Raw genomic sequence first — 27074 nt, 5'->3', positions numbered from 1 at the left:
TCAAGTTTTATCATGTTCCATTCTAATCTGATCTATAGTGCAACAATATTTATCATATTCTTTAGTAACCTGATTGGGAATGGACACGGACATTTATCAGGTTTATAATCCAGGAGTAATCCGATTGACCACAGCGTGACGTTTATCATTCCATAGAGTTTCCTGACCTAGTTTTGTGGAAGTGATGAACAATATCTGAAGATGTCCTTTGTGTTTTGGCACTTGATAGAAGGACTGTATTTTAAGGATTACGTGCATGGTGGATGTCGTAACCTGTGTAATCCTGTTTGTGTTTTCTCATTAGGTCATCACGTTAGAGGGATGGGTGGATATCATGTACTATGTCATGGATGCGCATTCCTTTTACAACTTCATCTATTTCATCTTTCTTATCATTGTAAGTGCACAGTAATGAATTAACTGGTACATCTTACTCTCTTTTAACCTCTGCTGGAGTCTCTGCTTTCATTAGTTGCATGGAAATGGCTTTTGCTGTCATCAGCTGTGTAATTTACTCGAGTAATTTTACTTGATAACATACTTAAAGAGATGAAAATTTGGTCATCGTTTCTAAGGAATTTGTAATTGAGCAATATTGAAACTGAATGCTTGTGCTTAAGAAACCTTCTGAGTTACTACTACGTTTCTAAGAAGAAAATCATACATTTTTACAATCTTAGACCTTAAATTTAATGGTCATTATTGTGTTAAAAACAATTATAATTTTCTGTTGTACTGAATTTCAAATCACACTGTTCTGTTTTAACCTTTAATCAAGTACAAGCAAGTTTAGTGATCAGTAACAACTACACTGTATAAGCAACTATTAAATCATCTGCAGCTAAATTAAGTGCTACATTTCTGCTAACATGTTTCAGTCTGGTGTGCTCTGGCGACTTTAAAACATGAACTGTAATTAAATACTAGGTACCTCATAATCCTGCAATGTTTTTGGACTATTGTTTGCAATATCTCTGTTGTATACTCATATTTTGTTTTGTCCACAGGTAGGCTCCTTCTTCATGATCAACCTGTGCCTCGTTGTCATAGCAACACAGTTCTCCGAGACCAAACAACGTGAGAACCAGCTGATGCAGGAGCAGCGGGCACGTTTTCGTAGTAACGAATCCACCTTAGCTAGCCTGGCCGAACCGGGATCCTGCTACGAAGAAATGCTGAAATACCTTGTCCACGTTTGCCGCAAACTTTTCCGACATGCCGCACGCCTCTATGGAGAATTATGCTACAAGAGACGTAGGGGTGTGGCCAATCCTAGCAGCTCCGTCTCAGTGGGCGGGACTAATGGATATTGGAGTGACAATGGGGCAAAGATGGGTCCGACACAATACTGTATGCTGCATTATCATCATCCCCATCAGCATCAACAATGCATCAGCAATGGCATAGAAATGAAAGCCCTTCATCTCGATAGAGATGCTCAGAATTCCAAAAAGACCCCATCGCTCCCTCTTGCACTACAAAATTTAAAGGGTTTGAGGCTCGGTATGAACTATCCCACCATCCTGCCCTCCAAACTATACGCAAGCTCACATACTCGCTCACGCTCGACAGGTGGAGTCAAAGCACCGGCTTTCCATCATGGACTCTATGGCAGAAAGATCTCCGTTTGTAGTGGATACCATGATACTTACAAGTTGCAGCACGGTAAGAACATAGATAAGCTATATTTTATCTAGTGCAATTGCATTCATATATTAAAGGATTAGTTCACTTCCAGAATAACAAACTGCTTATCATTTACTCACCCCCGTGTCATACAAGATGTCCATGTCTTTCTTTCTACAGTCAGAAAGAAATTAAGGTTTTTGATGAATACATTCTAAGATTTTTCTCCATATAGTGGACTTTAAAGGGGAATCAATGAGTTGAAGGTCTAAATTGCAGCTTCAAAGGGCTCTACATGATCCCAACTGAGGAGTAAGGATCTTACAGTATCTAGCAAAACGACTGGTCATTTTCTAAAAAAAATATACATAGAAAATGTATATACTTTTCAATCTCAAAGGCTCGTCTTGCACTAGCTCATCCTCGCGCATTACATAGTCACGTTGAAAAGGTCATGCGTGACGTAGACAGAAGTACTGATCAAGTGTTTCAATTTTTTTTCACATTTTCAATTTTTAAAATCACTTTCACTGACTTTTACATTAAAGGGATATTTCACCCAAAAATGAAAATTCTGTCATCAATTACTCACCCTCAAGTAGTTCCAAACCTGTATGAATTTATTTGTTCTGCTGAACACAAAGGAAGATATTCTGAAGAATGTGGGAAACAGAGCAGTTCTGGGGCACCTTTGACTCCCATAGTATTTTTATTTTTTTCCTACTATGGAAGTCAATGGTGCCCCAAAACAGCCTGGTTACAAACTTTCTTCAAAATATCGTCCTTTGTGTTCAGCAGAACAAATAAATTCATACAGGTTTGGAACTACTCGAGGGTGAGTAAATGATGACAGAATTTTCATTTTTGGGTGAACTATCCCTTTAAATGTTCCCTCCTGGTGGAATGACCTGCCCAACTCAATCCGAGCAGCTGTCCTTTCCCATCCTCAAGAAACGGCTAAAAACACACCTCTTCCATCTTTATTTGACCCTCTAACTCTAGCACTCTCTATTCTAATTCTATTCTTTAAAGAAAAAAAAAACTTGCACTCTATTCATTTACTAACTGATTGTTTTCTTTAAAAAAAAAACTAACACTAGCTTCTCAATTCTTTTTGTATTCTATCTATTTGTTTTCTTTTTATTTATTATACAATTGACAAAAAGCATAAAAAACTCTAACACTAACTTGTCTTGCTCTATTATTTTTCTATTCTATCTGTTTTCTTTTTATTTATTATATAATAAAAAAAAAAAAATTCTACATGTACTGCTTTAGGCTAAGTGACACTTGCCATAACACTTGAATATTGCTCTTTTGTTGGTTTTGATTGCTTCCATTGTCCTCATTTGTAAGTCGCTTTGGAAAAAAAGCTGCTAAATGACTAAATGTAATGTACTGTAAATGTGTTCACAAAGCAAACGTGCAAAGGAAGCCAATCGGCCTTTAAAAAAAAGGGGTAAAACAACAACGTCGGACAATTTTGAAATTATTGGAGAAAATGAGTTTTTCACCCTACCCTACCTTTTTGATCCGAAGCACACAGACAAAGAACTAACCGTGCATGATTTTTCAACGTGATTACGTAATGCTTACGTAAGTTGTAGAACTGCATCACGGAGCTAGAGCAAGACATGCATTTGTGGTTAAAAAGTATGTATATATAAATATATACACATATATTTAAATATACACATATTTTATATATACATATATTATCTTATTTTATTTATTTTTTTTGAAAATGACAGATTTTTTTGCTAGATAAGATCCTTATACCTGGGCGACAGGGTGAATGATGTCAAAAAAAGGTGGACGCTTTTCCGGGTCAATAAGCAGTGTTGCCAAGTCTGTGGTTTTCCTGTGGAATTGGGATACTTTTACACTATTGACATGGGTTGTTTGTTTTTTAATCTGCCGGTTAAAACAATCTCTCCCCCTGCTATTTCAACAGAAGGGAATCACTGAAAACCCTAGAAAAACACAACTGGGCTGGTTTTTGTTTTGTAGACCTGGCAACCATGTCAATACATATACCCTGGGTTGTTTCACCATGTGTGTATTGTGAATGCAGATATTGGATATGGGTCACACATCAGAAAAAATAAAATATAGTCAACAAGTCAACTGCAAGTATTGCCAAGTTATTCTGCTAACCCTAACCCTAAACTAACAGTCTACTAATACTCAAATGATAGTTAGTTGACATGTAGTTGCAAATTAACTGCAGTTTGACATGAGTTACAAAGTTACTTATAGTTAGTAGAAAGTCTAAAGTGGGCTATCAAAATAAAGTATGAGCTATATGAATTGTGGCTGAAAGATACAAATACTTTTTGCAGCCACTGTACATAAAACACATTAAGTGCAAATATTGCAGTCTCTGTGCAAAAAGTGAAGTGTTTTGGCCCTGCTGTCATGTTTAAAATTCGACTTTGAGTTTGTGGATTAAGAGTAAATTCTGTCTCTGGGGTTTTTACTTAATAACGTAGATAATGGAATTCTTTATTTTTTTTCTTGGCTTTGCGCACTTGACATGCCCTAATAATTCCAAATTGAATTGAGGGAACCGTCTGAACAAACTCACACTCTGTCTAGTCATTATTTTTGTGCCTCTTGACTTTTGCCTGAAATTACCTGGCGAGGAAGCCTTGGGTTTTTTCAACATTTTGGTCTAAATGTATTCATAACTTTGATTTGTTTCAGCATCCTGTAGGTAAAGTACATCCTCACCCACACTTCTGTGCAATTGCATTTAATAGATATCATCAGAGCTGGGTAGTAACTGATTACATGTCATTTGGATTCCAAAAATTAAGTACTTCTAATTATAGTAGATTACATTTTAAAATGCTCATAATCAGATTACAGTTACTTTTTATAGATTACATGATTACTATTATTCACACAACGGCAGTAAATTATTTACAATTCATTGATTCTCCCTAATACTTTTTTTTCTCTTTTAAATTTTCCTTTCTAAAAATCCTATTGTATTGTGTCATACCATTTAGCTTTGACTATTTTCATAAATGTTGTGTAAATTAATTTGTAAACCATGCTTCTGAATTTAAGGGAAAAAGCACCTCTCAAGCAATTAGCAAATAATAAATAAACAAATAATTATGCAAGTTATTAAACACTGGTGATGTATAGCTAGGAAACACTGTTTTCATCGTTTCCAGTGACCTTTAGTAATTGTTGATACAGTAATATGCTTTTTATCAACTCACAAACCCACTTCATGGTAATCTAAAAGTAGGCTAATCTTTAAAGTATTCAGATCACATTACCTGAAATTACTAACCTAGATTACGTTACTAACTACAGTTTTCATCATGTAATCTGTATTCAGTAACGGACTGCAATTTGTAAGTAATCTACCCAGCACTGGATATCATTAAACTTTAGTGGTCAGGTTACCCTTCGTCAGGTATGGATAAGCCAACTTTGCCTTTTTATTTTACAGTCACGTGATTTGAATGCCAGCAGCCATTCGAAATTCCAACAGGATTTAATTAAAAATTAATTGCAAAAATTAAATGTACATCAGAATTTGTAACTGAAATAATTCTAATGCAGAATTTCGTATGGGGTTTTAACTTAACACAAGAAAAAATAACAAGGAAATGGGTCTCAAAAGGCAGATGCAAACAGATTTTGCCCTGATTATGCAAGAGAGACAGTATTGAGCAATAATTATCAAAGCAAATCACAGTGTTGTAAACTGTAATCAGGTCTCTAATGCATCGCTGGATTGCCTAGTTATCTGGTTATATCGCAAAATATTTTATGTAACAGGGAGGCTGGGGCTAGTTGTCTCAATATTTACTGCAGTGAACATTTACATTTTACGTTTACATTTATGCATTCATCAGATGCTTTCATACAAAGCAGCTTACAAAAGCAATTCGTTACAACCAACAATATTCGTAAAACAAAATACCAAGTTTATTAGACAACTACTGTAGAATAGGAAGCAAGCTAGAGATTAGGAGTAGATTTATTTTTGACAGTCTGTATCTGTATAGACACATAGGAATACATTGTAGCATTTGTGTAAATTGGACTTGGACAGTTTTTGAGACATCTAGCCCCAGCCTTCCTGTGTGTGTGTGATATTAAAAACTGTCATCCTTCACTGCAGGTGTGTATCCGGGCACGTGCTCGGGTGTGTGTGTGGACAGCAGGGTGGGACTGGTGTCTTCAGAGTCGTCCTCCTGCCCAATTTGCACCCAGGAAGGCGATGCTGTTAATTGCGACTCCAACAGTGAATCGGAGCCAGAGAAACAGGGGCCAGACATCAGCTCAGAACAGAGCAAAAGAAACCAGGATTTGGATGAAAAGGAGTCTGGGAATGAGAACTGTGTGTGTATGTGTGTTCATTTTGCCAGAGCCGTTTTGAGGCGTATTGTGGACAGCAAGTACTTCAACAGAGGGATAATGATAGCAATCCTTATCAATACACTCAGCATGGGAGTGGAGTACCATGAGCAGGTGAAAATAATACACTCATTTACACACACCTCACAAGTGAGATTAATTAACATCTGAGTTGTTTCTAATAAACACCAGTGATTTTCTACTAATCCCACATATGTCTGCTGAGTTTTAAAAGAGGTCTCAACAGTTTCACAAACTACCCAGATTTGCCATCGCTGTATACGCCAAAATAAAAACATGTAACTTGATTATAAAAGTATTTCAATAAACTAAAATAATAATAGATGTAGAATAAATAAATAAAAGAGATAAAATAAATTCAACTTTTACACAAAATTAAATTAAGCTTTTTTGATTTTAATAATAATAACGCTTATTATTATTATTTAATATAGTACTTTACAAAAACTTAATCCTTATTTTCAATACAGCATCAGAACAAATCCTTTTGAAAATATAATAATAATAGTAATAATAATATATTAGTAGTAGGAGTAGGAGTAGCTATTTTTTTAAGAGAAATATTGTGTTTAAAGGGATTTGTTCCAGTTGAAAATGAGGACTAAGCTTTAGTTGAGTAAATTATGTAATTAAATGGATGGATGATGTTAGATTAAAAAATAATAACGCTTGCAATTTCCAATGTGTCTGTGTCATTTTGGATCTGAATCCATTGCATCTGTGCAACTTGTTTGTGACCAAAACGTTGGCCTAATTCAAATGGATTAAATTTATATATATATATATATATATATATATTTATATATATATATATTAGTATCTCACAGAAGTGAGTACACCCTCACATTTTTGTAAATATTTTATTATATCTTTTCATGTGACAACACTGAAGAAATGACACTTTGCTACAATGTAAAGTAGTGAGTGTACAGCTTGTATAACAGTGTAAATTTGCTGTCCCCTCAAAATAACTCAACACACAGCCATTATGTCTAAACCGCTGGTCACAAAAGTGAGTACACCCCTAAGTGAAAATGTCCAAATTGGGCCCAAAGTGTCAATATTTTGTGTGGCCACCATTATTTTCCAGCACTGCCTTAACCTTCTTGTGCATGGAGTTCACCAGAGCTTCACAGGTTGCCACTGGGGTCCTCTTCCACTCCTCCATGACGACATCACAGAGCTGGTGGATGTTAGAGACCTTGCACTCATCCACCTTCCATTTGAGGATGCTCCACAGATGCTCAATAGGGTTTAGGTCTGGACACATGCTTGGCCAGTCCATCACCTTTACCCTCAGCTTCTTTAGGGGTCGTTATCATGTTGGAATACTGCCCTGCGGCCCAGTCTCTGCTTCAGTATGTCACAGTACATGTTGGCATTCAGGGTTCCCTCAATGAACTGTAGCTCCCCAGTGCCGGCAGCACTCATGCAGCCCCAGACCATGACACTCCCACCACCATGCTTGACTGTAGGCAAGACACACTTGTCTTTGTACTCCTCACCTGGTTGCCGCCACACACACTTGACACCATCTGAATCAAATAAGTTTATATTGGTCTCATCAGACCACAGGACTTGGTTCCAGTAATCCATGTCCTTAGTCTGCTTGTCTTCAGCAAACTGTTTGCGGGCTTTCTTGTGCATCATCTTTAGAAGAGGCTTCCTTCTGGGACGACACCTTGCAGACCAATTTGATGCAGTGTGCGGCGTATGGTCTGAGCACTGACAGGCTGACCCGCCACCCCTTCAACCTCTGCAGCAATGCTGGCAGCACTCATATGTCTATTTCCCAAACACAACCTCTGGATATGACGCTGAGCACGTGCACTCAACTTCTTTGGTCGACCATAGCGAGGCCTGTTCTGAGTGGAACCTGTCCTGTTAAACCGCTGTATGGTCTTGGCCACCGTGCTGCAGCTCAGTCTCAGGGTCTTGCCAATCTTCTTATAGCCACACCATCTTTATATAGAGCAACAATTATTTTTTTCAGATCCTCAGAGAGTTCTTTGCCATGTGGTGCCATGTTGAACTTCCAGTGACCAGTATGAGAGAGTGAGCGCGATAACAACAAATTTAGCACACCTGCTCCCCATTCACACCTGAGACCTTGTAACAATAACGAGTCACATGACACCGGGGAGAGAAAATGGCTAATTTACTTAGGGGTGTACTCACTTTTGTGGCCAGCGGTTTAGACAGTAATTGCTGTGTGTTGAGTTATTTTGAGGGGACAGCTAATTTGCACTGTTATACAAGCTGTACACTCACTACTTTACATTGTAGCAAAGTTTAATTTCTTCAGTGTTGTCACATGAAAAGATATAATAAAATATTTACAAAACTGTGAGGGTGTACTCACTTCTGTGAGATACTGTATATATATATATATATATATATTTTTTTTTTTAATTGATTTTGTAAAACTTTAAAAAACCCAGAATATTTTCCCCTGGTAAATTTAACATCTAATATGTAAGAGGAAGAAACATTAACATACAGTATATAAGAGAAACAACCATAATGAATACCTCAGTTAATCTCCTGAAATGAAATTGTGACTTTGAGCAATACCGTTTTCCTCTAGTGTCTGATTTTTGCTGGCACATACAAAGAAATCCCCCAGCGTCAAAAACACTCATTGTAACAAAATATGATCCCACAGCACTGTGTTTGCGGTGTGATTCTATGCATGTTTTTGGCTCATATTGCATTTAATTAACCCCCTTGGTTAGGATTAGTGTGTCTGTGTGAGACTGAGAGGAGTCTGAGATTAACCGGTTTAAGGCAGAGGACATTCACACTGTTGCCAGGGAAATGATTATGTACATTACAGTAGACACGGTTAATAACAGCGCTCGCCTGCTCTTCCTCGCCAAGAAATAAAGCCTTGTGGAGAGAAAGAGGAGAAGCATAAATATAATGTCATGACAGTAGCAACACTGTAGTTTATCTTTTGTATACATTTGTGTTAGCAGCGTATGTGTTACAGATGTGAATACCTCAGATCACATTACTTCTTGAGAAGAAGTGTGCTTTTTTTTTCGTCTCGTAGACACACAGGTTCACATAAATATACATTAGTTGTTACTATGACGTATCACATAAAACTGGACTAATATCGTATATTCATGCTCTCTTTCAGCCGGCTGAGCTGACAGACGTGTTGGAGATCAGTAATATTGTCTTCACTAGTTTGTTTGCGTTAGAGATGCTCTTGAAGCTTTCGGCCTGCGGTTTGTTCGGCTACATCAGCAACCTCTACAATATCTTTGACGGGATCATCGTTATCATCAGGTTCTGTGCTATTCTGTTTGCTTTATGTTTGTTGTAATTATTGTGTATTTTGACCACTCGTGTTCCATCTGTTGGGTTTGACAGTGTGTGTGAGATCGCCGGACAAGCAGACGGAGGCTTTTCGGTTTTGCGGACGTTTCGTTTGCTTAGGGTGCTAAAGCTTGTGCGGTTCCTCCCGGCTCTGCGCAGGCAGCTGGTGGTACTGATGAAGACCATGGACAATGTGGCCACCTTCTGCATGCTGCTGATGCTCTTCATCTTCATCTTTAGGTTTGTATGAAAGTTCTTCCATACAAGAATAAGAGTGTAGTACTGACTGAAAGCAAATGAGTCGTACTGGATATACTATAGTGTTAGTTGTTATTTCCCAGTTGATTTTTCAGTACTTTTGAAGGAATACGATTGGTCATTCATTTCATTTTAAAAGGTGAACTCAAGAAGTTGCATATTCCCAAGCACAACATTTCATTATTTCAATCCCATCAAAGCGATTTTGTGATTAATGTACGCAGTGTTATTTAATACATCGATATACTGTTTTATTTTTTATTTTTATTTTGAATTAGGTTTTTATTTTAATTTTTTTATTATAATTTCAAGTTTTAGCAATTTTGTTGGTTTTTGTTTTTAGTTTTAATTCATTTAGTTTGAGTTATTTTAGTACTTTCAGCTAAACAAAAATGAGAAATGTTGCCTTTGTATAGCTGAAATGAAGTAAGTTTCTTTGGTAACACTTTATTTTAAGGTCCAATTCTCACTATTCTCACTATTAACGAGTTGCTTATTAGCAGGCATATTACTAGCATATTGGCTGTTTATTACTATCTATATAGCACATATTCTGCATGACCATATTTTATTTCCCTTAATCCACCCCATACCTAAACTTAACAACTACCTTACTAACTATTAATAAGCAGGAGTTTATTGAGGGGAAACTCTTAATAGTTAATAGTTAATATGTGTTCCCTATTTTAAAGTGTTTTCATTTATTTTTATATTTTATTTTATTTTAAGTAACGATTGTTTTTAATAGCTTTAATTTTAGTTAATGATAATAAAGTCAATTAATCATAATAATATTTATTCACCTTTAGTGTACCTTGCCATAATGGCCAATATCGCCCATAACTAGCACATATCAGCCTTTTACATAGTATTTTTTGGGAAATAAATACATATTATAGTGAAAGTATGATATTTTAGTTACAATAAATACTCAATTAATTTATTTCTTTGTAAATAACACATTAAAATGTAATAGGCATGAAAGGGAAGTTTTAATTAATTTTAATTTTAATAAAAAACTAAAAAGATATTTCAAATAATCTGATTCAAGTTCTGTTATATAATAATTATTATATTGGTTGTAAGTTGTAAGTCAAATGTCACTGAATAACCCTGATATTCTTACATTTAATGCAGTAAATATTTTTTAAAATGTTTTTGCAACTTTTTCTCATGTTTGTCTTTCCCTTTTTTTGTCTTGTCTTCTGTGTTTTAGTATATTGGGAATGCATCTGTTTGGGTGTAAGTTTACGCTGCGGTTGGAGAATGGAGACACTGTGTCAGACAGGAAGAACTTTGACTCGCTTCTCTGGGCCATCGTCACCGTGTTCCAGGTCAGAAGATTGTCCTTAGAAACTCTTTAATAAGCAATAGATGGCTGTTATATTCTATTAACAGGTAGAAGTACTTGAGGGTGAATTACTTTTTTGTGCTTAAGTAACAAAGGTCCTCTTTAATGAAAGATTTTTTGAAAGAAGTTTTTGAAGCTGCTGTTCCTGAAATCTGTACATTTTGCTGACCACTAGGAGTCTGTGGGTCACTAAACTGACGGCTGAACTTATTAAAATCTTACAGAGGCTTGTATTCATTTGAAATCCAGAAATAGCATTTTTAGTCTTCAGAGGCAAGTTTTGATTAAATACTCAGTCCTCAATGTGGGAACAGCAGCATTTTGCATTGTGGGTATTTAGCCTCCCCTAAATGAAGTAACAAATCCTTGGGTGTCAGAGCAAAACAGCCCTTTTCAAAGCTTTACATTTATATATTTGTGATTATTTAAATAATTAATTATATTATTGTTTGTAAAGTATTTATGCAAACCTACATTTTTGTTCTGCCTTCTAAACATTATTATATAGTACGGCTAAGTGCTCTAATCCTCTTACGGTCATCTCTGTCTATTAGGCAGCGGCTCAGGTTTGCTGTATATGAATGTATGTGTTTGTGGTTGTGTCAGTTGTACTTTTAAGACTGGGATTATTTAAACTTCTACAAGTTGTGTCAGAGTTGAAATTGCTGAGGTCATGGAAACCTACCCTATATTATTGCAGACATGATGAGGTCATCAAACCTCTCACTGCAGTATTGGGTAGTGTGATGAGGTCACTGGGGGTGACACTTGTGCAAATACTGATACAGTGCTGTATTAACTCCATGCCCTGAGGGAAGCCAACGGAGTCAGGGTTTCTTCGGTACCGGGAGCCTTTAATTTCCCTAATCTCTATTTCTGTCCGTGTGTGTGTGTGTGTGTGTGTGTGTGTGCACGTTTGTAAGCAGAATATAAACTCCAGACTGAACCTGCTGTTTTCCCTCTGTTCTAAATCAGTCTGCAGGAAGAGGCAGAGATGAGTTCAGGTTCTGTTGTGGATGTCTGTGTGAAATGTGCTGGAGTGAACGCAAAACAAACTATCAGTTGAATTTCAAAAAAGAAAAAAAAGACTACATTTGTTGTACTTGCTTATAATAATAATAATAATAATAATAATAATAAACACACACAATTTTTAATAGCATTTAGACAAAGGTTGGTGTTTATTGATACAAATAAACTACAGTAATGCTACAGTACCTACTCATTAGACAGTAGTTTAAAATGTGATATTTGTGCTAACAATCACCAGTTTGTGCTAACAGTCGTCCTGTGTCTCTACAGATTTTGACTCAGGAGGACTGGAATGTGGTTCTGTATAACGGCATTGCCTCCACCTCCCCTTGGGCGGCTCTGTACTTTGTGGCCTTGATGACCTTTGGGAATTATGTCCTCTTCAATTTACTGGTTGCCATCTTAGTAGAGGGCTTTCAAGCTGAGGTAAGATGTCAGATGTTGGACTAGGGACTACAGTACAGTATATGTTTTGCTTGAAAATTGTGCTTGTAATATCTTTCTTTAAAGTAAATACCAGTTCCTTTGATATTTTGTATCTAATGCAGTGAGACTGTGCATTTTGGCGTCAGAATGAGGGTCCAAATAGCTGATAAAAACATCTCAATAATCCACATGACTCCAGCCCATCAATTAACATCTTGTGAAGGGAAAAGCTGCTTATAATAAACAAATCCATTATTAAGGCATTTTTAACTTCAAACCATCTAAAGTATGAGTCCTCTATTCATAATGTTGCTTTGTCCAGTGAAAAAACTGTCTTGTCTGAATCAGGAGAGAAATATGCACCAATCAAGCACATTTAAAAGTAAAAGTGATGTGACATACTGCCAAGTATGGTGACCCATACTCGGAATTCGTGCTCTGCATTTAACCCATCCAACGTGCACAAACACAGCAGTGAACACACACACACCGTGAACACACACCCGGAGCAGTGGGCAGCCATTTATGCTGCGGCGCCTGGGGAGCAGTTGGGGGTTCGGTGCCTTGCTCAAGGGCACCTCAGTCGTGGTATTGAGGGTGGAGAGAGCACTGTTCATTCACTCCCCCCACCTACAATCCCTGCCGGCTTGAGACTCAAACTCGCAACCTTTGGATTACGAGTCCAACTCTCTAACCATTAGACCACGACTTCCCCTTTATAAGTGAAAACAGTCCAGAAAAGTTATAACCAAATATCTCTTTGAATTTTGATGTGAGACACAACAGGGGATGGACTTTCACTGGAGGAAGCGCTATTATGGATTATGGACCTTAATGAAGGGGTTTTTTTCTTACCAACATGCAGCTTTTCACGCCACAAGATGTTAACTGATGGACTGGAGTGGTGTGGATTGCTTGTGGATTGTTGTGATGTTTTTATAAGCTGTTTGGTCTCTCATTCTGACGGCACCGATTTACTGCAGAGGATCCACTGGTGAGCAAATGATGCTAAATTTCTTTAAATCTGTTCTGATGAAGAAAAAACTCTCCTCCTTTAGGTCTGTAAAATTTTGGGGGGCGACTACTGTAACTAACAGATCCTCTGAAACTGAAACGACTTCCTCTAGTTTGCAACATCTGCGCGAATCCTCTGCATGACTGAATTAGATGTGGCCATATTGCATTTAATTGAATTTCCAAGAGGGAATTTTTCATTTTAAGAGTAAGATGTTATCAGAGGACTAGAATTATTACACTGTAACTCAATTACAGCACAGTAACCATTATGCACACCCTGAAAAAAGGGGTTTCCTTTGAGCACGCATGGAAATTAAGAAAAACACGCTCTTGTTTCCTTTCGTTATTGGTGTCACATCAAAGAGATTGATTGTGTGGATTGGTGTATGTTTGGTTTGTGTGTGTAATTTTCATGTAGATGAGACTCATCTGCCGTGTATAAGCACAGACGCTGAGCTGCAGCTGGTGTGATGATGTGTTTCATAGGAAAACGCTTTCACTCAAACCTTCTGTTGTTCCTTTTTTTTCCCTCTCTGTCTTTTATCCCTCTCTCTTTTGTCCGCAAGGTACAAATATCACACACACACACACACACACTGGACACTTTACCTACTCACACAATACACACTTTTCCGGTTGTTACTGCTTGATATTGCGGATTCTCATTCATTCCTGATTTTTTGCTCCTTTTTCCATTACTCTTTATTTTTCATGTATTTACAACAGGAGATTTTGGAGTATAAATGCGCAAATTTTAATGGCTGTTGCTTGTTTGACATAACCCATCTGGAACGTACACAACCTTGTTTGTTTTGGTATTGAACAGCCACCTTTCACAATAAAATCTATTCCTACTGGATTTATTCCTACTGGAAATATCCTGTTTTACTCAAATATAAACTTTATAGAAGTAAAATGGGTCTGAATGCTATTTCATGTTGATTTTAAATGCATGTAAAGATAAAGTTACTTGCAGGATTGTTTCCGCTATGCAAACAGTATTGAGCTCAAAACAAAGAAAATATTAGAATTATCCCTTTTTTTTTACATCAGACATGAATATTCATTGCAAATTTTAAGCATGGAATCTTAAAAACAAACATTCACATGAAACGTTTTCTTCATTAAAATTGGTTTCACTGTAGACTCTGTAGATTGTTTTTATTGCTTTTTTTAGTGTTTTTTTTTTTTTTTTTTAGTTTTGGTTTAATATTGAAACATAAGCAAAACAACTTATCTAGCCATAAATACATAACCAAATATGCATAAATCAATAAATAATCAATAAATGTATAAATCATATTTAGTCACTTACATGAATCTCACAATATCGAAAGAAAAAATGTAAAGGATAAGTTAATAAATAATACACGATTCTCATTCATTACTGCTTCTCTCCCTTTTTCGTTTTTTTAAGTTATTCTTTAGTTCTGACGTATTTACAACAGAAGATTTTTGAGGATAAATGATTGCATTTTAATGGCCATTGCTTGTGTGGCGTAACCCATCCAGGAACTACACAGCCTGGTTCATTTTGGTATTAAAGCCCACTTTTCACAATAAAATCAATTCCTAATTTAATTCTAGAAATATCCTTTTTTGAATGGGTCAGAATGCTGTTTCATGTTGATTTTAAATGCATAGGAAGAGGAAGTTCAATGACTTGCAGGAAATAGGACGAGGACAACTAAGTTAACTAAGCATGAGATTAGAAGGTAGAGAGTTGCATACCCTTGAAAGAGCAAATGTAATTGTGTTTGTTCTGCATTTATTTATGCTGGCCTTGTGTGGTTTGGGTTGATGTGAAGATATGATGATTCATTAGTATGAATTCAAAATTTTAGCCTTTAATGTAATTTCTATTTATCTTTCAGGGTGATGCTAGCAGATCAGTCACTGATGATGACATGTCGTCTGACTATGGTGATGAGGACAAACTGAGAGAACTGCTGAACTCAGGTGTGTGTGTGTGTGTGTGTGTGTGTGTGTGTGTGTGTGTGTGTGTGTGTGTGTGTGTGTGTGTGTGCGCAAAACTGTTTACATGTGTTTTGTTATTTTATTCTAATCTCTTGTTGATATTAGGATCAGAGATGAAAATGCAGACATTAATGCCCATCTCCAACGGACACCTGGAACCTCGGGCGTCCATGCCACCTCACAACACACACATGCAGCTCAATGCCACACCCAGAACTGAGGTGTCACACATCTACAGCCAATCACGGCGCAACAGCAACACTTCCACCGAGCCCCATGACCAGAGATCCCAGGTGAGGAGTAAATGCTGTTACGCATAAACCTACACCAATAGTATTTGTCTCAAAACATTTAAATTGATATTTTGACATGTATTCATATTATAATGATCACTTTTAAGGCTTTTTACACCAATAAAATATCCATCACAAATTTTCAACATGGGATTTTTTTTTCTTGTTCTTCATTAATGTGGTTTTACCATAGCATCTTATCATTTTTATTGCCTTTTTTAATTGGAGTGTAATTAATTTTTGGTGTAAACATTGAACCATAAGCAAACCATAAAGCATCTGCACATCTATAACTTCACCTGCTGTGTTATATTTGAAATATATTGGAAACAAATAAATACCTAATCAAATAAGCATGAATCAATAAATAAGCTTTTGTAATTTTCATTTATTAATTATAATTTATTTATAAATTAATCAATAAAAAGTACAAAAGCTATATAAATAAATCATATTTAATCACACATATGAATAAACAAACAAAATTAAAGATATAAATAACTGCTTGATCAATGGCCTTATACAATATATATATTTAATAGTTTTTAATTTCATTTTAAAATCAAGTGAAAGTGTTTCATTACGAACCATCAAATTCAGTTGTCCCATATGATCTAAATTGTCATACCTAAGTGGTTATAAATACTAGACCAGTTGTTGCATCCTGTGATAATCAGCTTCAGTTTGTGTGTGTGTGTTGTAGTCCAGCCTTTGGGGAAGTCGCCGCTCCAGTTGGAACAGCCTTGGCCACGCCCCCAGTCTAATGAGACGCGCTCAGTCAGGAGAGCGTGAATCTTTGCTTTCAGTAGCGGGACAGGACAACATGGATGACAACCAATCAGAAGATGGGAAATCCAGCAGGACTGGCAGTCTGGGCGGAGTTTCGTGTCTGGGGTCTTTTGATTTTCCAGAGCTCCTCCAGGTTCCACGCCCATATTTGGAGTGTAACGGCAGATTAGATGGAGGTTATCCATCCTCTCCAAACATAACACGTCCCGATCCACCGTCCACACAGGGGGCAGATGATGATGAATTTGAGGTGGGGCCTTGTATTTAATCAATTTTTATTATTGATTATAATGCTACACTATATCAGTCACGTAAATCAGATATTCTTGGCATTCTTAAATATTGCCGAAATTAAAGAAATATTTTATATGTGCTAATATTTTCTTTACAAAATATGCATTTCTATTCTTTATTTTCCTTATGCTTGTTTTTATTTGGTATTATGTTTATGTTTAGAGTTGGTGTCTAATTGTGAAGAGACTATTGGAGCAGTATAAACCCCAGTGGTGTAGAGACCATGAGGATTGGTCATTTTACTTATTTTCCCCCCAAAATAAGTGAGTGCCAACACAGCAGACCAACCAAGCACACACATATATATACACATAATGAATGCTGTGCTTGCACATTTTTATGCTATTCACACGGCTCTTCCTCTCTCAATCTCTGCAGGTTCCGTATGCGCTGTCAAAAGGTCATCACTCATAAGATGTTTGATCATATTGTGCTGTTTTTCATCTTCCTTAACTGCATCACAATTGCTCTAGAGAGACCTGACATCCAACCTGACAGCACGGTATATAACATCACAGCACTCATTCTAGCACTATCATCAAGCTCTATTATATATGCATGCAAAAGTTCAAAAGTTTGGGATCGGGAAGATTTTTTTATATTTTTGAAAGAAGTCTCTTTTGCTTATCGAGGCTGCATTTACAGCAGCAAATACCAGTAATATTGTGCAATAGTATTTAAATTCAAAATACACGTTTTCCATTTTAATATATTTAAAAATGCTATTTAATTCCTGTGATGTTAAAGCTGACTTTTCAGCATTATTACTCCAGTCTTCAGTGTCACATGATCCTTCAGAAATTTGATGCTGAAGAAACATTTCTTGTTATTATCATTGCTGAAATCAGTTGTGCTGCCTAATTTTTTTCAGGATTCTTTGATAAATAGAAAGTTCAAAAGAACCGCATTCATTTGAAAGAGAACTATTTTGTAATATTATAATTGTCTTTACTGTTACTTTTTATCTAATGCATCCATGCTGAATAAAAGTATTAATTTATTTAAAAACAATTACTGGCCCCAAACATTTGAACAGGGCTGCATTTCCCAAAAGCATCAGAAGTTGATCGTAAAACAACGATCACACAAACTAGACTTGTGGACCGTATCCCAAAACCATCGTATCTTAAGTAGTACTTGAAAATCTCCGTAGATCCATGAGTGCTCTGGAGTAATTGTAAATCCCTTCGTGCATTATTAGAAGACAGATTTATGAGGTCACCTGCAGGACAATCGGCAGATTACACCTTTACCTTTATTCAAGTGCAATGTGATTATAATTAAAGAACACTTTATTACTCGTTTTTTAAATGAATTTATAAGTGAAATAATTAAAAAGGGCAGAAAACAAAAACAATAGAAATACACATCTAAATTAAATGACTGAACAAAAAAAACTAATAAAAGAAGTAATGTAAGACATATGTTTCAAAGGCTGGGAAAAATAGAGATAAACTCAAATAAATCTGTCAATGACTTGCTGACGTGCACGAAACAAGCCATGTATTGGACCCGGAAATAACATCTCTACAGATATTATATACTATATAGTATAATATTAATCTACTATATATAATATATATTATATAATAGTAGATTATTATATTATCTAATATTATCCTATATTATATTATATTATATTATATTATATTATATTATATTATATTATATTATATTATATTATATTATATTATATTATATTATATTATATTAGCGACTCCTAAGTAGCACTTAAAGCAGGGCTATGTGCGATTGTGTTAAGAACATTTTTTGGGAAACACACATGAAACAATAACGAACGTTTGTAAAATGACTCGTAGAAAACGCTCTTAAAGGGACAGTTCACCCAAAAATGAAAACTTGATGTTTATCTGCTTACTCCAAGGGCATCCAAGATGTAGGTGACTTTGTTTCTTCAGTAGAACACAAACAAAGATTTTTAACTCAAACCGTTGCAGTCTGTCAGTCATATAATGGCAGTCAATGGGACCCACAGCTTTGAGAGTACAAAACAAACATACACAGACAAAACCAAATTAAACCCTGCGGCTCGTGATGATACATTGAGGTCTTAAGACATGAAACATGTGCAAGAAACTGAACAGTATTTATGATATTTTTTACCTCTGATCCACCGCAATGTCCAACTGTCCTGAGCGTGTTCACAACAGCCGGCGTGTGACGTGTCAACGTGCTCTGGCATAGTAGACGCATGCGCTGAAGCGATCTGTCGCGCGTATACGTCACTCATTCCTTAGATCGCTTCTGCGCATACAGGTTTAAATTCCCTGAAATTATAATAGAATACATAAAATATGTTTATAATATGTGAAATAAATGCTGTGAAAAGTCATTGGGTGACTTAAGTATGTGAAACACAGTTATTGTTTTGTCTCTATAATGGATGTGGTGCATTTCTTGCCATTTTAAATGACATTTTCATTATTTATGTATTTGTTTGACAGGAGCGGATGTTTCTTAAAGTTTCTAATTACATCTTCACTGTGATCTTTGTGGCTGAGATGACTGTGAAGGTAGGAAATTAATACAGTGTTCTTAATTAAAAGCATACATATTAGTTTGGTTGGTTGACTTTTTTATATATGTTTTTATATACTAATAAAATGTTAAGTATGACATGCTGATGATAGTGATTGTTGTTGGTGTTTCAGGTGGTTTCTCTTGGGCTGTACGCTGGTCCAGGCTCGTACCTGAAGAGCAGCTGGAATGTTCTAGACGGCCTGCTGGTATTTGTGTCTATTGTGGACATCCTGGTCTCTCTCGCCTCCTCTGGTGGGAACAGAATCCTGGGTATCCTGCGAGTACTGCGACTGCTCAGAACACTAAGACCCTTGAGGTAAGACTCTTATTGAAGGTGTGTGTGGGGGTGTGTATGAATGTGTAGAAGTGCATTAAGTCCTCTAGTGTCAGCTGTTGTAATATTCTTAAAGGGGTAGTTCACTCATCTTTCTTCCAAGGAAAACAAAAGATGTTTAGCAAAATGTTCACACTGCTCTTTTACAATATATTGAAAGTGGGGCCAGAGCCGGTGAAATGCTCAATAAATGTAGTGTATGCAACTAAATTTCAAAGTGAATTTTTCGTTTTGGCTGATACAGTTTTGGAGAGCCGAAGTTGTTGACTGAAACAGTGCTGAAACTGCTGGACTGACAATATCGATTTCTCATTTTGAATCAGTCTTCAGTTTGATGAACCAAGATATTGTATTATATGCTTGTATTCTGTTTCCAGGTGATGCATGAATAAACAAAAATTCATTAAACATTGTTTTATCAAGCCTATAATGCAAAATCCTACTGAACTTTGTGTTTCTTTATATGAAACAAAGTCTCAGCTTTCAAATTGTGTCCAATTTATAATGACATATGAAAAATTATTTAATGTATGTTTTAATAAATCTGTCATAAAAACAAATTTTTATTAGAAATACCATTTACATGTTCATATTAGTGCTTTCAAATGATTAATCGTGATTAATCGCATCCAAAATAAAGGTTTTTGTTTACATAATATATTTAGGTGTACTGTGTTTTATATATACAGTACATAATAAATAATACAAACACATTCAGTATATATTTTGAAAATATTTCCATGTATATACATTTATATATTTATATTATAATATTTTATATTATATATAAATATATTTAATATATAAACATAGCATATATTTCTTAAATATATACATGCATGTGTTTGTATTTATATGTACATAATAAATATACACAGTACACACTCATATATTATGTAAACAATAACCTTGATTTTGGATGCGATTAATCGTGATTAATCATTTGACAGCACTAGTTCATATTTAATTTAATTGCTTATACAGTATATACAACTCTGTTTTTATTTGAGTTTTGATTATTAAATAAATGTAATTAATTAATTGATTATTGAATAGACTTTATTATCCGTTTCAGCTTTTAGCTAAATGAAAACTTCGGTTTTTGTGCTTTGGTAAAAAAATCTATTATGGTGCATCACTATTATTAAATCATAGTTTTGTATAAGGAGGAATAGACCTAAATGACATTTAATATGCTGAAAATCTTCCCCTTTGCCAAATCTTTCAAATATAATTTGCACTTCAAACCAAAAGTTGCATCTCACCAGACCTGACTTTGATCATGTGGAAAAAAATGTATCTCTAAATTTTAATGCTGCTGCTGTCCATGGTGCTGAAACCACATTTCATCTCTTGCTGTTGTCAGGAAACCGTTCCTTTAGACACATCTGAACAAAACCGCCAACTCTCAGACAGAGAGATATTCTGCTGAGCACACTTACCTATTCATTTCAAGGCTAACACTAGAGAACATCTCGTCTCGTCAGCTTGTTGTGCTTGTTGTTGAGCCCTTTTATTAACACACGCTTTCTAGTTCAGTGGTTTTGCATTGAGTTCAGATATTGTTGCAACACCAAATATGCATTTCTTTGTGTGTGTTTGTGTCATCAGGGTCATAAGCAGAGCTCCCGGACTGAAGTTGGTTGTTGAAACATTGATCACATCTCTCAGACCGATTGGAAATATTGTGTTGATCTGTTGCGCTTTCTTCATTGTCTTTGGAATTCTAGGAGTTCAGGTACACACATATTGCTAGGGTCTACATTTTTAAAGAAATGCATTTTTATTTATGAAATACAATTACAGATTAGAGCTATTGCTTGCTTTGTAGTTTGCAGTTTATTTGTATTTATGTTGTCTAAATGTGAGGTATTTTTCTTTTATTCAGCTCTTTAAGGGGAAGTTTTATCATTGTGAAGGCTTTGACACTAGAAATATCACCAATAAATCAGAGTGCCTGCAGGCTAAATACAAATGGGTCCGTAGGAAGTACAACTTTGATAACCTGGGTCAGGTAGGACACTCACAATCACTTACGCACACTCATATAGACGTAGACATTAAAGGGGAATTCATGAAGAATGAATTATGTCCACCGGTAGTGTCTTTTATTTAAAAAATCAACCTTCTCATTTACCCTCTTTCTAAACCATCAAGCAACCCATTATATTTTAGATGTAGGTCACACAAGCACATTTTATCAAGGTGACAGGATTCTGGTGGACAGTGTTTCTCATTCCTGTCCTGTTGTTTCATATGTGAAATCTGTGCTATTTTTAGTTTAGTCCTGCAACTTTAATGCCATTATGTAATTAACTGGCTTTTTATTTTGTCCACAAGTCAGTACATAATGCCTAGTTATATATAGCTTATATTTACACACACACACACACACAAAATACTTTTATTCAACATTATTTTACATTGTTACATTAAAAAAATGCTATTCTTTTGAACTTTCTATTCATCAAAAAATGCTAAAAAAATAAATAAAAATCTTGTGCAGTACAACTGTTTTCAACATTTATAATAATATAAAATGTTTCTTGAGGAGCAAATCAGCATACGTATTATAATGATTTCTGAAGGAGCATGTGACATTGAGGACTGGAGTAATGACTGGCATCATAAAATATATTAAAATAGAAAAGAGCTTTGATCTAAAAGCGTCTGCTAAATGACTAAATAATGTAAATATTTCACAATAGTACGTCTTATATTGTATTTTTGAATAGATAAATAGGCATAAGAGACTTCTTTCAACAACATAAAAAAATCTTATTGATCATGAACAATACACTTAATGCAGAAAACTCTTTATGTGTGTGTGTGTGTGTGTATATATATTTTTTTTTTTTTTTTTTTTGCTGTGCAGTGGTTCCCAACTGAGCAAAAAATAAAATGCGTTCATCTCACCATCTCGTCAGTACTTTACAGATATTCATATTGTAGCCAGTGAGACAGTAATTCTGTAAAATATTCTCTTGTTCACATTAATCCATTTTATCTCTGTTTTGCAGGCATTGATGTCATTATTCGTCCTGTCATCTAAAGATGGCTGGGTCAGCATCATGTACGATGGCTTAGATGCCGTGGCTGTGGACCAACAGGTGTGTGTGTGTGTGTGTGTGTGTATGTGTGTGTGTGTGTGTGTGTGTGTGTGTGTGTGTGTGCATTCTTCAGATAACGCTACTGAGTGTGGAAACACTTACACCTTACTCTGAATCTGTCCATTATAACAAAAGAAAACACAGGTGGCAGGAGTGTTTACTGCTTTTTTTCTCGCTTGAAGCTCAAGTGACACAATCACAAAAGGCAGCAGCAGGTTTTCCGGTAAAGCGAGTGTTTGATTAATTCAGCTCTGAACTGAAGAAAAAAGAGAAAGATAGATAAAAATACAGTGGAGGACACCAGAATGAGCAGGTTGAGGAGGAGAGACGGAACATTCATCATTTAATTCCACTGAGAGGTCTTATATACTCACTCTCACACACACATACACAGAAACATTGAGTGCACAGACAGTAACAGACTCAACACTACTGGTTTATATAGTCCTTTGTGTAGTGACAAATACCAATTGTGTTGCATATACAATAAGACAAGTACAGAGTTTCCATTCCATTCTGTACTTTTTCCCTGTCGCATTTCCTGTCTTTGCTTTCTTCCTGATGGGCTAATGTAATTTTTACATTCTGATTATGTACTGTATGCATATATGATAACTTAAGATAATTACTATTTAAAAGTTTGCTGTGAGTATTTTTTTGTTTATTTTATTTTTGGAAGAAATAATAGATGATATAACAATGATGCATTAAATAGAGCAAAGGTAAAAGTCAAATTATTTATAATGTTAGATTTTTCTTGTTTTCAAATAAATGCTTTTCTTTTAAACTTTCTATTCAAACCACCTTAAATCTACACGATTTGTCTGTTTTTCTATCTTCTCTCTTTGTAGCCCATAAGGAATCATAATCCCTGGATGCTTCTGTACTTCATCTCCTTCCTGCTGATCGTCAGCTTCTTCGTGCTGAACATGTTTGTAGGTGTGGTGGTCGAGAACTTCCACAAGTGTAGACAAGACCAGGAGGAAGAGGAGGCTAGACGGAGAGAGGAGAAAAGACAGAAGCGCATGGAGAAGAAACGCAGGAGTAAGTGTGTGTTTGTTGTACGTGTGCAGAGTCAGACTGTGTCATAATAAAAAGTCATTTTTCTGTTTTCACTGAAAGCGAAATTCAGAACATAATGGATTTTGGGCCATTTTTGTACTTTTTTGACACTTTAATATTCAGAGGAGCAGAGGGTCACAAAATATTTTGTGGCTTGTTACTGCTGGTTAGGATAAAACTAGCATGGAATAGATTGGTTTTATTGCTTGTAACTTTATTGCAGCATACAAGGTTAACACAGTACAGTTTAATTGCTGTCGTGTGTATTTAGCTTGAGAAATAGACAATTAGTAGTGATTTCCACAGCCGCGTTCTTCAAAAGCCCTTTGACTTTGTTTGACTTCAAAACCAAATAACAAGAATTTAATTAGACAGGAGGCACATAATTATGAGTTAGAGTAAATCCACTTACTCTTGCCTCAAGTCTCACTTTAATCCTTTGCTTTGGTTATGATGAACAACAACCTTTCTTTTTGAAGTGCTAGTGTCAGGTAACACATATATACAAACATGATTGGGGATTTTAACCCTCTAAGGTACGCAATATGAAATCAATGAAGAAAAAATTATTTGTGATGTTTTCCTGCTTAAAATTGGACACTATAACAATATCATTTTCATAAATTTTTAAATTTTATTTATTTTTTTAAGTTTGTTGCCTCAAGGCAACATTGCACCACAACGGACAAATTTAAACATTTGACATTTTCATGCATAAAAAATAAATATATTTATTGTTAACATCATTTTCTTTAACCAAATACTTGAACAGTTAGTGTTGTCTAGTTTTTAATGTATTACATATCTCATATTTAATAAAACGCAATTTCATATCCAGCTGTTGCTCTCAGGCAAGGGTAGGTTAGAGTATTCAAATGAATCACGCAACGTGCTTTATTAACCCTTGCGCTCATCAAATTACTGGCATTCGCGCCATTATTTAACGCCCCAAAAACGCATGTCTTAAACTATTTTGAGCTTGAAATGGCTGCAATTATTGTTGCTAGTAGGAGCCACTGCAAAGATCAGAGAGCGCATGGTAGAAGTGAGAGGATTTTTTCCACACATATTAATTTATTTTGAATACCAGAAGAACACATTGTCCAAACATATCGTTTGCCAAGCCATGTTATTTTTAATTTGCTTCAGGAAATAAAAGACGACTTGGAACCCTCAACTAGGAGTCACACAATACCAGGTCTATCAAAACTTCTAGCAAAGCTTCATTTTTTGGCCTCCGGTGCTTTTCAACGTATTGTGGCTTCTTTATTTCTTTGTTCTTTATTTGCATCTAATTTGCGCTGTGCTTGGTATATTGCGTTGGTCGATATGTAAATGAAATGTTGTGTCTGTGTTCTTTAAGTTGCGCATTATTAGTAAATCACCCACAGAAATTTCACTCTCGCGTTAATTTGCCCTGTTTAGTAAAACTGTCCTACAGTAATCTTGTATACAGTTTAATAAAATGTGTTATGCACAGGAAAGCAGATGAGCCCAGAATATGTATGGAATGGAAAGTTTTACGTGTTTTCTCTCCCGTAGGAAAAAAAAAACATTAACGTGGCTTAGCGCATTGCTTTTCTGTACATAGTATATATTTTTTATTAATTATTTATCAAATTTGGTCTTTTCATATCACCGTCTCCATATATTAAGCCACATTAAGTGTAGTTTTCTATGAGGAAATGAAAATGTTTAGTGTGCAATTCAGTATATTGTACTGTACAGTAAAAGTTTTGCGAGAGAATGCAGAAGTTTTGTGAGGGGGCGCAAAGTTTCTTGGGGAAACGAAAAGATTTAAAAAAAAGTTTTCCTCCCACTCCGTATTTTTTCCACTACCATATCCCTTTAGGGGCTCTGTAGTGCACAAAATGCTCCTCTCTAGAGTTCATTTTTCTAGCTGACTAACGAGTTTATGGTCACAAATAGTAAGTAGGTAAATGTGATGTTGAGCTTGATTGAGTGATTTCATGAGATAGGATACGGATTTGGTTAAGTTATACTCTTTTTTTGATCATATCTTCATATGTTCATTCATGTTTATTTCATGCTGTAACTGTTTAAAGCAGAGGAGATGATGAGTACACGTGTACTTCGCGCTACCGCTGAACGTGAACAGGCACAGCGATTTGCCACTGCACATTAAACAGTGCTAAAACAGCATATGTTGTTTGAAAATTGTATTAAACTAAGAAACAAAAGAAAATCATCCACACTACCAATACTTGCAAAAGTATCAAAAACTATTTATTGACAATGTTTTGATCTTGAGACTGGTTTGGTCCTACAGTATCTATTACCTGCAGGTGTGCAATGATTGGTTGTTAATTGAATAAAAAGGACATATTTGTAATTTGTCCTTTTGTCATTTGTAATAAAATGGACATAATTTTAAATTTGAGACTTTCTTTCAAATCAGTAATAACATAGAACAAAGCTTGATGTGATTTATTGGGATGGGAGGCATGCTACAATGTTCCATTCATTAATTAAATACAGGCTAGACTAATTGATTCTTGGGTTTAAAAAAAAGGAATCGTTTAAATTCAAGAAATCAAATTGCAACTTGCAAATGCATAGCATCCCAGAATGCCCTATGAACTAAATGGCAAAAGACACTCACATCCCCCTGGCATCAAGGTGGCGAGTTTTACATAAGTAAGCAGTATTCACAGTGCCATAGTATATACAGTATCTCACAGAAGTGAGTACACCGCTCACATTTTTGTAAAAATTTGATTATATCTTTTCATGTGACAACACTGAAGAAATGACACTTTGCTACAATGTAAAGTAGTGAGTGTACAGCTTGTATAACAGTGTAAATTTGCTGTCCCCTCAAAATAACTCAACACACAGCCATTAATGTCTAAACCGCTGGCCACAAAAGTGAGTACACCTCTAAGTGAAAATGTCCAAATTGGGCCCAATTAGCCATTTTCTCTCCCCTGTGTCATGTGACTCGTTAGTTTTACAAGGTCTCAGGTGTGAATGGGGAGCAGGTGGGTTAAATTTGTTGTTATCGCTCTCACTCTCTCATACTGGTCACTGGAAGTTCAACATGGCACCTCATGGCAAAGAACTCTCAGAGGGTCTGAAAAAAATAATTTTTGCTCTATATAAAGATGGTGTGGCTATAAGAAGATTTCCAAGACCCTGAAACTGAGCTGCAGCACGGTGGCCAAGACCATACAGCGGTTTAACAGGACAGGTTCCACTCAGAACAGGCCTCG

General features: G+C 35.7%; 1 protein-coding gene across 1 annotated transcript in view; it reads left to right on the top strand.

The window, feature by feature from the left end:
• The window catches only part of LOC306874339 (voltage-dependent T-type calcium channel subunit alpha-1H-like), a gene marked incomplete at its 3' end in the record, with an annotated part of 54376 nt that overhangs the window by 12366 nt on the left and 14936 nt on the right, over positions 1-27074 (top strand). Inside the window, exons 6-23 of the mRNA XM_079424305.1 lie at positions 305-397; positions 1008-1665; positions 5774-6123; positions 9176-9327; positions 9412-9597; positions 10832-10949; positions 12269-12424; positions 15316-15400; positions 15524-15711; positions 16415-16750; positions 16957-17057; positions 17173-17296; positions 19260-19328; positions 19467-19651; positions 21281-21407; positions 21558-21683; positions 22690-22779; positions 23631-23823. Of these exons, the coding sequence (XP_079280431.1) occupies positions 305-397; positions 1008-1665; positions 5774-6123; positions 9176-9327; positions 9412-9597; positions 10832-10949; positions 12269-12424; positions 15316-15400; positions 15524-15711; positions 16415-16750; positions 16957-17057; positions 17173-17296; positions 19260-19328; positions 19467-19651; positions 21281-21407; positions 21558-21683; positions 22690-22779; positions 23631-23823 (3337 nt within the window). The remainder of the gene's footprint in view (positions 1-304; positions 398-1007; positions 1666-5773; positions 6124-9175; positions 9328-9411; positions 9598-10831; positions 10950-12268; positions 12425-15315; positions 15401-15523; positions 15712-16414; positions 16751-16956; positions 17058-17172; positions 17297-19259; positions 19329-19466; positions 19652-21280; positions 21408-21557; positions 21684-22689; positions 22780-23630; positions 23824-27074) is intronic.

Source organism: Barbus barbus, assembly GCF_936440315.1.
Source record: "Barbus barbus genome assembly, chromosome: 8".
NCBI classification, from domain to species: domain Eukaryota; kingdom Metazoa; phylum Chordata; class Actinopteri; order Cypriniformes; family Cyprinidae; genus Barbus; species Barbus barbus.
Note: the sequence above shows the minus strand (reverse complement) of the source record. Positions and strands in the feature narration are given on the sequence as shown.